The following is a 14,783-nucleotide window of genomic DNA, read 5'->3' as shown; positions in this document are numbered from 1 at the left end:
CCTTCAAAATCTGGTTTGTATTCAGCACTTGTCGGACATCCTGATTCTGAGTAGTCGCACCTCAGCAGCCATACATAGCTCGCAGTTAATATATTAGCCCAGATCTGGGTCATCCAGAGATCATCTAGAGATGTACCTGAGGTCTCTTTTCTTACAGGACATTGGTCTTGTGTATTTCTCTGAAATTCATTTTCCTCCGATGCAAAATGGGAATAAGAGATCCTATTTCAGAGAGCTGATATACAAATTAAGTGGTATTTCATAAGGTGCAAATAGCAACGCCCTGCAAGTGCAAATTTTCAATACTGGAGTGTTATTATTTTGAACATCTTTGTGGATATTGGGAAGAGAAGGACAAATGATAGACAACCATGGAATCAGATGCCCTACAATGCTTGCGGGATGGTGTAGCGTGGGCATTCCCAACAGAGTCCCATTTTCCCCGGTTGTCCCACAACCATCCCTGATCTCAGCCGTCAGAGGCCTCTGTGTCACAGATAAACATTTGGTAGGGCGCCTGGGTGGCTCAGTTGGTTAAGCGTCTGACTTCGGTTCAGGTCATGACCTCCAGTTCATGAGTTCGAGCCCCGTGTCAGGCTCTGTGCTGACAGCTCAGAGCCTGGAGCCTGCTTCAGATTCTGTGTCTCCCTCTCTCTCTGCCCCTCCCCCACTCACACTCTGTCTCTCTCTCTCTCTAAAAAATAAATAAACATTAAAAAAATTTACAAGTAAGCATTTGGGTGCTCCAAAAGTGATCCTTCCTTGAGGTAAGTGCTCAGATCCCATCTCCTTGAGGAATCCTCCTTTGAATCTCCTTTGCCCCAATCTCTGTCAGTTCCACACCAGGTGTTCTTTCTTGCGTAAGTGTGTAGCTGGTCTCCATGGATCTACATAAGTGACACTTAAACTTAAACAAATTAAAAAAAAAAAACCCAAAAACCCAAATCCTTTAGGCATGTGTGTGATGGTTAATTCTGTACGTCAACTTCACTGACCACGGGGTACTCAGATACAATATTATTTCCTGGGGGTGTTTGTGAGGGTATTTCTAGACAAGACTAGCATCTGAGTCAGTGGACTGGGTAGATTGCTCTCTTCAAGGTGGGTGGGCGCCATCCAATCTGTTGAAAGCCTAAATAGAGCAAAAGGTAGAGGAGAGAGGAGTATACTCCCTTTCTTTCCTGCCTCGCTGCTTAATCCGGGACATCTCATCTCATTTTCTCCTGCCCTCAAACTGGGCAGGATGAAAAACAGGATGCAGACTGAATTAACCACTGGTTTTCCTGGGTCTCCCGCTTGCAGAGGGCTAATAGCGGGGCTTCTCAGCCTCCATAATTCCTCATACTCAATCTCTATCTCTCCATATATATATACTATTGGCTCTGTTTCTGTGGAGAACCCTAATACAATGTATGACCCAAGACACAGAAAAATACTACGTATGTTTTTATTAAGCGACTTATGATTGCTCCAGTCCCCAGAGCTGAGGGCCAGGAAGCCTTCCTCTTGTGAGTCCAGACACGGGACCATCAGCTGCAGCCACCACACGCTCCTGGTTGGCAAAATCTTCTTCCCACAGAGTGGCACAAGATCTCTAATGTCCGTGCCCCAGATTCTCTGATGCCTCCAGCATTTATGGTCCTTGAAACGCAAGAGCTCTGCTGGACTCCAAGGCTGGATGGAACGAATGGTCTTCTCTCCAAATCCAGCTACACTTCCTTGGCTGACCCACAAAGCAGTTCTGCCTAGGCCCAGAGTCTCACAAACTGTCTTTCATATTTCTGTTAGCTCAGGCTAACATGTCTGGAATCTCTTAAGTCTCTGGACAGACATTCCTATATGTTTCTGCCCCTTCTCTAACCCTATATGTTGTTTTATTTGCCATTCTTCTCTACCTTGCCCTTCTCTGAGCACTGGGAGGCTGGCCCTGATCAGAGTGGGCTCCTGGTTGGATTTGACCACTGGGAGTTACCAGTAGGAGAGTCCATCCAGAGGGAGGAATGAGGATGAGGCATTTATTTTCTACCCCTTCCTTACTTTGTCTTCACAATTCCAGTATGGCCTGCAGACCTTCTAGGCTACAGCTCCTGCTGAGTGGCCCCACTGTCCCTGGGTTCCATTAAGGTCCTTTCTTCCCTTTGTTCCTTCATGCCTGGATGTGGTGTTGCTAGTCTGCTTTCATCAGTATCCATTATTGGCTTCTTCATTTCTGCTCACATCTCTGGAAGGAGTATGTTTATTCACGCCTCTCCAGTTTGTCCATGTGAGGTACATCCTGTTTCCTGCAACAAAGGTGGCTAGTATCTCATGAGAACTCAAATCCATTCCTTAGGGCAGAGTGGAAATGGAAGCTCCCATTCTCTCCATTGTCTTGGGTTACCCCAACTCAAATGTCCTCTTGCCCTTCTCACGAAAGAAAAGATTTCATGAATATCAACAGAGTCAAACAAATAGTGAGGTGGGGAGCAGAGGCAGAGATGTTGACAGTAATATCATCGGGGTGCTAGATCAAAAGGTAAACGTGGCCACGTATGCATCCATAAGGAGGACTCACCACCTTCCCCATTTCCCTGTGAGCAAGGCCAGAGGTTCAGCTTCAGCCAGGACAACGTCACACCAGAGCACTGAAGAATCCAGCAAGGGGTTCCGATGTAACTCCATCACCCTCTGTGAAAAATCCTTCCAACTCATTCTAGATTTGGGGGAGAATTAAAAAAAATCACTAATTATTACACATGTGCATGTGTCTTGAAATTGGACTTCAAGTTTCTATTTCCACATGATTTTTCCATTGGGCCATTTAGGGTAGAAATATCAAGTAGATTACAGGAGAAAGCATGGCACCCCCTTAAGAAGAAATGATGCAGGAGCTAAGTACATCATTATCACAAGGTCAATATACACCTGTAGTAGGGGGAGGATTTTTTTTTTTTTAACTTTGATGCATTTTATTTAGAGCAGTAGTCTCCATTCAATTTAACAGTGATAGAAATCTTTGTGGAAAGGTACTTTGGCAGGTTTTAGATAGATTGATGTATAAGGTGTCCACACAGGAGTGCTAATTGAAATATTTTAGCTTTATATCTCTGTCTGACAATAGATAACAATTATTGCATATGTACCATAAGCTGAAGACTGTTCTGAGCCTTAGGTATAATTTAAATCATTGAATCCTCACAAAAGTGATTAAATAGGTTCTATTATTATCTCCAGTAACAACACCAGACTACAGAGAGGTTAAGAAACCTGACCAAGGTCACAAAGACTCCCCACTACCCAATACTGCCTCATGGGAATTTCACACACACAAAAATGTATGAGGGGGCAGTTAGAAAAAGCCCTAAGGTAGGACGCATTATATATTCACAAATTACTGATCATGCAGAGCAAGCTTCATCCTGCTATTACTCAAGGACTTTTGTCCTATTGTTCCCTTGGGATTCACTAATTACATGGATCATAATAACCCTGATTTAACTGTCAATAATGGTTGGACTCATTAGTCTTCTCCTTCCACTTTGTCATCCTAAAATCCCTGAACTCATGATCTTCCCTCCCGTTCTGATAGCTCTTTTTACATCCCTCATTATTCGCTCATTGAAATTGGGAACTTTATAGAGTTTTCTGTGGTTTCTCCTCCTTGCTCATCCCTGCGAAGTGCTACTTCCCAGATCCTGTTGATACTAACCCCAAATGTCTCCTAAGTCTTTTTTGCCCCTTATCTGTAATCTCTGCCTTCACTTTGGCCCTTAGCCCAGCCCTCCTGGATTGCTGCAATGGACTTCGATCTTATTATCTCTGGTTTCACTTCCCCAACTACATTTATTCCAATTGTCACACCGATGTCACATTAGTTTCATTATTATTACTTAAGAATTGCAACCTTTTTATGTCATTCATCTGTTGTAAATCTTCCCATTTTATTTTTTATTTCTTTTTATTATTAAAAATTTTTAATGTTTATTTTCAAGAGACTGAGAGATAGAGAGACAGAGTGTGAGTGCAGAAGGGGTAGAGAGAGAGGGAGACACAGAATCCGAAGCAGGCTCTGGGCTCTGAGCTGTCAGCATGGAGCCTGATGTGGGGCTCGAACCCATAACCATGAGATCATGACCTGAGCCGAAGTCAGTCGCTTAACCGACTGAGCCACCCAGTCAGTTATTACAAATTTTTGTGTTTATTTTTGAGAGAAAGAGAGGGAGAGAGGAAGGGGGAGGGGATGAGCAGAGAGAAAGGGAGACACAGAATCCAAAGCAGGCTCCAGGCTCTGAGCTGTCAGCACAGAGCCCGACACGGCTCAAACTCATGAACTGTGAGATCATGACCTGAGCCGAAGTCAGGCGCTCAACTGACTGAACCACCCAGATGCCCCCAAACCTTCCCATTTTAAACTTTGAGAAGTTTTCCTATAAAGCCTACATGCATTAGCATGCTGTGGGATCTTCTGTACTATTCCAGAATCATCACGATCCCTTATAAGTAACATTGTCAGAGTGCATTTGTCCTTGAAGTCCATTCTGGAAAGACCCAAGGCAAAAGCTCACCAAGTTTATGTTTCAAAGCTTCAACATTTATGCTTCTTGCAGTTAATGGGAATGATGTTTCAAAACCTGATTTCACCTTTTGCCTTGCATGTCTTGATCATTGGTAAATGTGCTTATTTCAGAATAGACTGGAACTTCTTGATGTATCAATGATGTTTTCCCTTAAATAGCGAAAGTATGTGAAGAGTTTGCTTGAAATTAGTGCATGAACATTTGTGGCACCTGCTAAAATCTTTATGTAGGTGCTGGCACAATGATGTATTTTTGAGTAAGCAAAAAATTTTATTAACAAAAGATTTCCAGCCGATGTGGGCATACTTGGGATGCAGGAAATAACTAAAAGGTGAAGGGATACCATGGACCTTTGTAGACAGGATCCTCATTCCCGGAGTGAATCAAATAGATGAGCAGGATTACTTACAGAATGGTTTCTTAATAGGATGTTCCCTTATTAAGGATACATATGAAGTATATATAATATCCCTGCACATCACCATCTGGCATTTTGAAAGGACTGTCACATATTTCTAGTAACTACTATTTCACCAGATCAGGTTGTCAATAAATTGACCCTGAGTTGTTCTTTGGTCCAACTCACTATTTGGCATTAGAAAGAGATCCCTAAAGAGGAAAGTCTGTGACACCTCCTCTGTGACACCTCCTCTGTGATGCCTGTGTTGTTGTCTGTCAACAGGAGCCCACAGGAAAACTTAGGTTCCCCAGAGGTTTACTAGATGGCTTTCTGGGCTGAAACCACAAAAACTTGTGAGATGGACTCCAGAAATCAGGTAACTAACAGCTTAACATCAAGAAACAGCTAAGCATTTTGGAAAGACAAACAGTGAGTGTGGCAGGGCTGATGGGAGGTGTGTTCCCACAGGCTGCTCAGAACTGAGATGAACACTAGTAGGGAGTACTGGTAGTTATTTCTCCTGCAAACCACAGAAATAAAAAGTTCACAAGAAAGATGCCACCTCGGTAGAACAGAGCGACCCACGTGAAACTTGCTAAGAACAGGGAAGTTATGCTCACAACCTATACTCCAGCCATAGATAATACTAGAGAATTCTTCCCCAGTAAAAAGTGGACACAAAAAAATTCCCAGATCAAGCCAGCCACTCACCCTATTTTTCAAAATAGAGCCAATCTCACTCTGACGAATGGTGAAGAGAAAGAACTTCATTACCGGGGCAATGGGGAAAAAAAGCAAGACCACCGGAGAGAGGGTGGCTAAGGATGGCTCAGAAACATTATCTCTGAAAAGTATTCATTGTAGGAAACTAATAATACTTGAGGGAAGTTAGCATTTTTTTTTTTTCGATTTGAAAGTAGTCGTTTATTAACTGACTAGATTTCAAAAGTAATCATGGTAGATACCCTAGTTCATCCTTCCAATAAGCCTATTGATCTGGTCGTCCCAGGGTGTATGGGAGCTCTGTCTAAAATTATTTCCAAATAATAGAAGAAGGAGAAGGTAAAGAAAGAAGAGGAGGAGAAGAAGAGCCAGGATAGGTGCCGATGTTGGAGACAGGCTGAGGCTGGGCTTCAGAGAGCCTTCCACTCCAACCTGAGGAGCACACATTTTATGCTATAAAGCAGGCCCCGCGGTGGAAGGCGTCGAGCCCAGGAGAGCTGCGATCAAACCTGCAAGTGGCAAACGCACCCGCAGCGGAGGGCGCTGCCCGGAGGCTGAGCGGGCAGGCGCAGCAGCACCGGGCAGGGGGGTCTCACCTCGGGAAGCGCAGGAAACCTGCGGTTCCAGGGCGGGCGTGCTTCGCCGCCCTGGGCCTGCGCGCAAAGTCCAGGGAGCCTCGAGGCACCGCCCCCGCGGGGGAGGGCCAGGCTCGCGGCCCTGGAGGGGCGGTGCAGACGTTGGCCACGCCTCCTGCGGGGCGGTCCCGGGGACCGTGTCCGGCCTCTTCCGCAGGACCTGCGCGGGCTGAAAGCTCTTCGGAGCGGGGCACCTGTTCCGCGCCCAGGTACTCGGACCTGTCGGAGCTGTGCTCACAAAGGTCACGGGCCTCGTCCAGACGGCTGGTTGGGATCCCCAGGGACTGTTCCTTCCCCTTCGTATAAACGCGCGGTGTCGCTGAGAGGAGGTTCTGTTCTGTGTAAGGCTTGTTGGAGAATCCGGCACCGTTCGCTGGGATGTAGTTTCCATGTCCTGGGCCACGCCTTTGTTTTGTGCTGGGGTCTGCTGTCACCCACTGCGCGCCCGTGACACTACGGAATGGGGAGGGGGGGTGGCGTTTGGGCCTCACTGGTTTCACGCTGCGGAAAGCTTATGTTGTGCTCAAGAACACTAGTAGTCTCGTCCTGAAAATCAAACCTCCCTGGAGTGGGATCCATGAGTCCGGTCAAAGGCAATTAACTCGTGTGCAAATGGAAACGGGGAGAGGACACTCCATAACACTATAGGGAAACAGAGCCCTTTTAAGAAACTGTACCTCCTCGCCTTGCCTCAGGGTTATTGGGAGAGTAAGACAGTATGGCTGATGCAGCCAGTTGGCGAGGAATCTTTCAGTGGCATTGGCTCCTCTCTCCCCAGAAAAGAGGAGTGGTATAATCCAGTACTGCCTACGGTCCATTAAGATGCCTCTTTGAATGCATAGAGAATAACTTCATATAAATTTCCTCTTAAACATTTTCTATTTTTCTTCCCTTTTTTCATGTGACAGTGGATAAATGGCAAGCAAAAAGCGAGAAATCCAGTTACAGGTGAGTATGACATTACCAACGGTCTTTACTTGGTGCGCTGGCACTTGGGGACCTCTTTACAGTGCCTTCCTTTTTGCAGACAGTCGTTAATAGTCAAAGCCTGTGGGATGAGATGTTGCAGAACAAAGGCCTAACAGGTACTGGGTCTCCCCTGTTGTCCAGCCATTTGGAGTTCTGCCCAGGGCACCTGTCACCACCCCCAACACAGAGTGTACCTCCCCACTAACAGTGTAAAAACCTGCTCATCTGTGCCCTTGCCCCTGCCCCAGCATTGGGATAAGCGGCTATTCTAGATTCTTCGACTCTGTTTTTTTCATAAATGTTCTCGTCTTCCAGTGATAGATGTTTACCAAGCCTGGTGTGGACCTTGCAAAGCAATGCAACCTTTATTCAGAAAACTGAAAAACGAACTGAACGAAGATGAACTTCTGCATTTCGTTGTCGTAAGGATGTCATTTCCATTAAACCGTTATTTTCTTGATACTTTTCAAATATTTCAGTATCGTCCTTAAGGACTGTCTTAATTTAAACAACCTGTCAACTTTTCAAAATGGACAATGTTTACTTGGCAGTTTTACTATATATTTAGTTCTACCGGATCTGAAATGATCTGAACAATCATGATTTTTATCCCATTCCTGTAGTATTGAAATTGTTCACCATGGGTGTGAACATTGGAAAAGTATAAAAACGTCTGTCTGTCTATTGACCTGTTTCTTTTCACCCAACTGTATGGTGAGTGTATGTCTTTTATAACAAAAGCGGCAAACGCTGTTTTTTTTTTTTATTATTATTTTTTTAACGTTTATTTATTTTTGAGACAGAGAGAGACAGAGCATGAACGGGGGAGGGCCAGAGAGAGAGGGAGACACAGAATCGGAAGCAGGCTCCAGGCTCTGAGCTGTCAGCACAGAGGCTGACGTGGGGCTCGAACTCACAAACCGTGAGATCATGACCTGAACTGAAGTCGGGTGCTTAATTTACTGAGCCACCCAGGCACCCCGAGGAACTGAGTTTTTAATTTTAATTAACGTAAATTAAAAAACTGATAATTCAGAAATTATCAAACTTTTTAAGTTGTTTGGAACAACTTGGGTATGTGAATCTACTTTTTTTACTATACTTTTTTTTTTGTTTTTTTTTTTTTTTTTTAGAGGGAGAGAATGCACATGTGTGCACATACTCAAGTGAGGGGAAGGGCAGAGAGAGAAGGAGAGGGAGAATCTCAAGCAGGCTCCATGTTCAGTGAAAAGCCCAGTGCAAGGATCTATCTCATGACTGTGAGATCATGACCTGAGCCAAAATCAAGAGTCTGATGCTTAACTGACTGAGCCACCCAGGCACCCCAGGATAATTGATTTTTTTAATGTTTATTTTTGAGAGAGACATAGTGAAAGTGGGGGGAGCAGCAGAGAGAGAAGGGGAGACACAGATTCTGAAGCAGGCTCCACGCTCTGAGCTGTCAGCAGAAGGGCTTGAACTTACAAACCAAGAGACTATGACCTGAGCCAAAGTTGGATGCTCAACCGACTGAACCACCCAGGCGCCCCAAGAAACATTGATTTTTAGTTTAATTTAATAAAATGTATAGTCAAGGGGTGCCACCTAGGTGCCCCAGTTGGTTAAGCATCTGACTCTTTTTTTTTTTTCTTAAAGTTTATTTATTATTGAGAGACAGAGAGACACAGAGCGTGAGCAGGGGAGGGGTAGAGAGAGGGGGAGACACAGAATCCGAAGTAGGCTCCAGGCTCTGAGCTGTCAGCACAGAGCCCGACGTGGGGCTTGGACTCACAAACTGTGAGATCATGACCTGAGCCGAAGTCAGTCACCCAACCAACTGAGCCACACAGGCACCCCTATATATAATTTTTAAATCTTTTTGTCCAAAGGTTGACTTTGTCTTCTGAAATAAGAGTGTTACAGTTTTTGAAAGGGTGGTGATTCATAATAGCCTGCTTCACTCTGAGCCCCCTGAGTGGATCTGGAATATGATTTGAGATTTGATCCTTGGCGGGGAGGAGAAATGGAGTTGACAGGACAGAGAATGGGGTTTAATGGGAATTGCCACATACAATAGACAAGGGGTTGGTATAAGAAGTTAAAGGACAATATCAGAAGGCTCTAACAGCTGGCAAATGGGTCATGGAGAATCAAGGGTTGGAAAATTCTTGAGTCATGGCAGTTGGCAGTAGAGAAGTTTGTCTGGAAGTGGTAGGAGTGCAAGTTCACTGGCTAGGAATCACGGGAAAATTTCAGTGTCTAAAAGGAAATTGGGGTCAGTGGGGAGACACCAACAACAAGGCAGGCCCCCTGCATACCTGTCAGGCTACCTGCAAGGGAACTTCGGCATAGGAAGGCAAGGCAAGAAGTCCTTAGACACGGAGAAGGTATAACTTGATGCTGTGTTCCCAGGTGGTTTAGAGGCGTTAAATTTCTCTTTGTTTGTAGAGTCTGTGTAGAAACCAACTTGGGCAATATGTGTGAACCCGGCATGGCTGTGGAGGCAGAGGGGTGGGGGTGGAAGGAGAATTAGATCACATAGTTTGTTGGGCTCCCATTTCAGCTCAGCTCAGAGCTGTGTGAGGATACAGGTCCTAACAGTGCTTCCTCCCAACCCCAGCGACTTTGACTGTGACCTCCCATTGTACCCCAGCCAGCCAGAATTCCTCAGCCTCCTCCACAAGGAATCTGTTCTATTACTGTAGCCATCCCACTGGGAAGGGCTAGTAAGTTCTTTCCAAAATATGTTCAGATTACCACTCATTACACTAGCATCTGTTGAATTTAACAACAAAAAATTTTGTGCGTCATCGCCGAATGGTTTTTCTTGTTATGTTTGAGTGCACTCAACAATAGGACATTCATATAAATTAATGTTGTTTTCTTGCTATGACCTCCCTGAAAGGATGACAAAAATTAATATGGTCTTGAAACCGCCATTGGGAGTGACCTATGAGGTTGATTACCTATTGAAGTCACCCTAAGCTAAATGGTCAGTACAGTTTTTTGTTTTTGTTGTTTTTTGTTTTTTTTGTTTTTTTTTGTTATGTGTCCTTTTAAAAGACTTGAAGACTTGTACTAACATTGTATCTATCTATCTATATAAAAATTCAGTAATACTCTTTATTTTAGTTTTTAATAATATTATTAAATCCTTTAATTGTTAATACTTTACTACAATATGAACATTGTAATAATGATACCTAGACTACATTTATTTATTTGTTTATTTATTGATTTAAGTAGGCTCTGTACCCAGGGTGGGGCTTGAACTCCCAACCCTGATATCAAGAGTCAGATGTTCTACCAAATAAGCCCCCCCAGGTGTCTTAGGCTACTTTTAAATATAATCTTTAACTTCTGTCCTTTAATATTATAGATTAGTACCGTTTACCTCCTTCCTTTTCTTTCTTCTAAACTGTGGAAGCTTTAAAAAAAGACAAAGAAACATAGACTCCAGCATGCTTTAAAAAAAAAAAAAATTACAACACAGTGCCTCTGGCTGACAGGGCTGAGACCCTCTCTTGGCTTCTTCCCAGTGGTTGAGGAACTTGCAGAAATCCCAGTTTGAAAACAATTGCCTTAGGTTGCAAAAACCATCTCTTAGAGAAGACCCTACCAAATGATCTGACAGCTGGCCAAGGGATGCTGTGTTAATATGGAGGAAAACAATAATATTTAATATACAGTTATTGATCACAACAGCTTGAAATTTGTTGTTTTCCCCCAAGTTTTTATTTAAATTCAAGTTAGCTAACATACAGTGTAATATCAGTTTCAGGTGGAGGGTTTAGTGATTCGTCACTTACATACAACACAACAAGTGCCCTCCTTCATGCCCATCACCCATTTAGCCCATTCCGCTCCTTCCAACAACCCTCTGTTTATTCTCTATAGTTAAGAGTCTGTTTTCTGGTTTGCCTCTCCCTGTCTCTTTTTCCCCCTATGTTCATCTGTTTTGTTTCTTAAATTCCACGTATGAGTGAAATCGTATGGTATTTGTCTTTCTCTGACTTATTTCGCTTAGCATAATATTCTCTGGCTCCACCCACATTGTTGCAAATGACGGGATTTCATTCTTTTTTATGGCTGAGAATATTCATCAGTCAATGGTTGATGGACACATTTGGGCTCTTTCCAGAATTTAGCTATTGTTGGTAATGCTGCTATAAACATCAGGGTGCACATATCCCTCTGGATCAGTATTTTTGTATCCTTTGGATAAAGACCTACTAGTGCAATTACTGCATCATAGGGTAGTTCTATTTTTAGCTTTTTGAGGAAATTCCATACTGTTTTCCATAGTGGCTGCACCAGTTCACATTCCTACCAACAGTGTTGAGAGGGTTCCCCTTTCTCCACATCCTGTGTTGTTAATTTTAGCCATTCTGACAGGTGTGAGGTGTATCTCATGGGTTTTGTTTTTTGTTTTTTGTTTTTGTATTTCCCTGATGCTGGGTGATGTTGAGCGTCTTTTCATTTGTGTTTTAGCCATCTGTATGTCTTCTTTGAAAAAATCTCTGTTCATGTCTTCTGCCAATTTCTTAGCTGGATTATTTGTCTTTTTGGGGGCTGAGTTTGATAAGTTCTTTATAGATTTTGGGTACTAACCCTTTATCAGGTATGTCATTTGCAAATATCTTCTCCCATTCCATGGGTTGCCTTTTAGTTTTGTTGATTGTTTCCTTCACTCTGCAGAAGTTTTTTGTTTTGTTTGTTTGGTTTGTTTTTAATCTCCATGAAGTCCCAATAGTTCATTTTTGGTTTTGTTTCCCTTGCTCCCAGAAACGTATCTAGTAAGAAGTTGCTATAGCTGATGTCAAAGAGGTTGCCTGTGTTCCTCTCTAGGATTTTGATGGTTTCCTGTCTCACATTTAGGTCTTTTATCCATTTTGAATTTGTTTTTGTGTATAGTATAAGAAAGTGATCCATTTTCATTCTTCTACATGTTGCTGTTTAGTTTTCCCAACATCATTTGTTGAAGAGACGTTTTTTCCCCCATTGGATATTTTTTCCTGCTTTGTCAAAGATGAATTGACCACATAGTTGTAGGTCCATTTCTGGGTTTTCTGTTCTGTTCCACTAATCTATGTGTCTGTTTTTGTGCCAGGACCATACCGTCTTGATGACTACAGCTTTGTAATATAGCTTGAAATCCAGAATTGTGATGTCTCCAGTTTCTTCTTTTTCAGGATTGCTTTGGCTATTTGGGGTCTTTTGTGGTTCCATACAAATTTTAGGATTATGTGTGCTAGCTCTGTGAAAAATGCTGTTGGTATTTTGATAGTGATTGCATTAAATGTGTCGATTGCTTTGGATAGTATATTTGTTCTTCCAGTGATGAGCATGGTATGTCTTTCCATTTCTTTGGAACCTCTTCAGTTTCTTTCATAAGTGTTCAATAGTTTTCACAGTATAGCTGTTTCACCTCTTTGGGTAAGTTTATTCCTAGATATCTTATGGTTTTTGGCACAATTGTAGATGGGATGGATTCCTTGATTTCTCTTTCTGCTCCTTCATTATTGGTGGATAGAAATGCAATTGATTTTGTTTCCTGCAACTTGACTGAATCTGTATATCAGTTCTAGCAGGCTTTGGTGGAGTCTTTCAGGTTTTCTACATAGAGTGTCATGTCATCTGTGAAGAGCGAAAGTTTGGCTCCTTCTTGCTGCTTTGGATGTCTTTTATATCTTTTTGTTGTCTGATTACTGAGGTTAGGACATCTAGTGTCATGTTAAATAACAGTGGTGAGAGTGGACATCCCCGTAAGCTCCGTGACCGATGCAGAAGGAGGGTGATGTGCAAAGAGGAAGATGAAACCTCGTAGATCTGATCGAAAGAAGTGAGACAGGCCCATATGGCGGCGGTGCATTGCTGAAAGGGACCTTGGAGCCCCCAAGGGAGGCAGGAAAGTTCCGGGTAGAGCAGGAGAGGATTTACAGCAGGAGGGAGCAAGACAGGATTCTTGGAGGAGGGACACTTGACCTGGGTTGGAAAAGGAAGGGCCAGAGCTGGTGAGGAGGGAGGAAGCGTGGGTGTGGTTTGACAAATGGAAGTAGGTGAGTTGAGCCACAGGCTGGGTACCACAGAGGTGAGCAGTGAGAAGTAAGGTCGAGGCTACCTGACCCACGGCCTGAGTCACCAGTGTGTACGGTTTGATCCTGAGAACACATGTGACATCCTCAGAAAATGCTGTAGGAAACATCACAATAAAAACTTTATGTGATCTGCATTGTTTTCAACCTTGTGTATCTCATGACCTGGATATAGCTTCTTTTATTATTATATAACATATATTTTTTTTCAGGCAGAAGCTGACAACATTGTAACCTTGCAGTCATTTAGAGATAAATGTGAACCTGTTTTTCTCTTTAGTGTCGTAAGTATCTTCATCATCTAAAATATATCATCAGATTCCAATTTACAGTTAAATATTGTAAAATTACCGTGGTACTATTATTTTCTGATTATAATAATTGCCGATTTTTTTTTTTTTGCCTTGTCTTTCCTTGTCTATTAATATATTTGGTAACGTGACCTCTAGAAGCCTGTAATGGGTTGAGGAGGTTAGACTACCACACACTGAGTTTATCAGGAAAGAGAAAAATAAGTATTTACCTTTCCTGAGGAAATAATCAGAAATTGGTATGCTGAATGATTATTTACAGGAGTGAAAAATGAGAAATTTCCTAGATATGTAGTAGGAGAGAATTGGTTGTAAGTATTCGTGTATAGAAATACAAGGAAATACCTATATGATCACTATTTTATAATATATGTTGCTTTGATCTCTGTATGTAGAAATGTGTAGAAGGAAGAAGACAGGAAGAGTATTCACCAAATTGTTAATAGCGGTTTTCTATGTATGGGGGAAGGATGCAATATTTGAGTTTTCTTCTTTATACTTTTTAATATTTTCCAAATATTCTGTGATGAAATACAACTTTGATAATCAGGAAGACATGGTAAGGGCTGTTTTCTAGAAGGAGAGTATATACAGTTAAAAGCCAAGTTATGTGGCCTGGAGTGTAGCTACTACAGAACCCGAGAAGTGGGGATAGTAAGGAAAGGCTTCCCAGGGAGGGCTTGGACTGTTCCTCTGCTATTGGATACTTCGATTATTATTATTTTTTTGTATTAGAAATAGCTATTTAAAGACATTTCTTGGGTACGGGTGCCTGGGTGGCTCAGTTGGTTAAGGGCCCAACTCTTGATTTTGGCTCAGGCCATGATCTCATGGTTCATGAGATGGAGCCCCCTGTTAAGCTCTTCACTGACAGCGTGGAGCCTGCTTGCGATTCTCTCTCTTCCTCTCTCTCTGCTTCTCCCCTGCTCACTCTCTCAAAAGAAATAAACATAAAAAAAATCATTTCTTGGATATAACTTTTTGCTTCTGTTAAATAAGTCCCTTGCAAGTTCCTATTACAAGGAATTGAATTCCTAGGTTCATTGAATATTAGACGTTGCCTTCAGATCTTGCTCTCAGTTGGACATGTAGGATTTGATGATTTAGATGAGGCG

At 42.7% G+C, this 14,783-nt stretch overlaps 2 protein-coding genes across 5 annotated transcripts in view; one reads left to right on the top strand and one right to left on the bottom strand.

Moving 5' to 3' along the window:
- Positions 1-1,433: 1,433 nt before the first annotated feature.
- On the bottom strand, positions 1,434-6,893 carry LOC109267883 (uncharacterized). Its single transcript, XM_053896725.1, has 4 exons — positions 6,874-6,893; positions 6,276-6,767; positions 2,555-2,692; positions 1,434-2,282 (listed from the first exon to the last, which is right to left on the bottom strand). Exons 1-4 carry the CDS (start codon positions 6,891-6,893, stop codon positions 2,237-2,239), a joined length of 696 nt encoding a protein of 231 aa, XP_053752700.1. The 3' UTR covers positions 1,434-2,236.
- NME8 (NME/NM23 family member 8) overlaps positions 6,411-14,783 on the top strand; it is a 103,403-nt gene continuing 95,030 nt past the window's right edge. For 3 of the 4 annotated variants that reach the window (XR_008420161.1, XR_008420162.1, XM_053896804.1), the window contains exons 1-5: positions 6,411-6,523; positions 7,223-7,262; positions 7,342-7,399; positions 7,599-7,705; positions 13,570-13,641. Coding sequence is in view for 2 of the 4 variants with exons in the window: in XM_053896804.1 (XP_053752779.1) it covers positions 7,230-7,262; positions 7,342-7,399; positions 7,599-7,705; positions 13,570-13,641 (270 nt within the window). In the remaining 2 variants the exon portion in view is untranslated. The remainder of the gene's footprint in view (positions 6,524-7,222; positions 7,263-7,341; positions 7,400-7,598; positions 7,706-13,569; positions 13,642-14,783) is intronic. The other variant, XM_053896805.1, reaches the window with a different exon arrangement.

This window comes from Panthera pardus, unplaced genomic scaffold (assembly GCF_024362965.1).
Source record: "Panthera pardus isolate Hobbes unplaced genomic scaffold, ASM2436296v1 HiC_scaffold_8, whole genome shotgun sequence".
Lineage (NCBI taxonomy): Eukaryota > Metazoa > Chordata > Mammalia > Carnivora > Felidae > Panthera > Panthera pardus.
This window is presented reverse-complemented; position numbering and strand designations above follow the sequence as displayed.

Bases quoted from the DNA above. Each gene is read 5' to 3' on its own strand.
- LOC109267883 (XM_053896725.1), bottom strand. From the start codon at position 6,893: ATGGATCCCACTCCAGGGAG. The intron at 6,768-6,873 runs GTTTGATTTTCA...CCCATTCCGTAG, and splicing joins ATGGATCCCACTCCAGGGAG to TGTCACGGGCGCGCAGTGGG. The intron at 2,283-2,554 runs GTGAGTCCTCCT...CCTTTGTTGCAG, and splicing joins ACAGGGAAATGGGGAAGGTG to GAAACAGGATGTACCTCACA.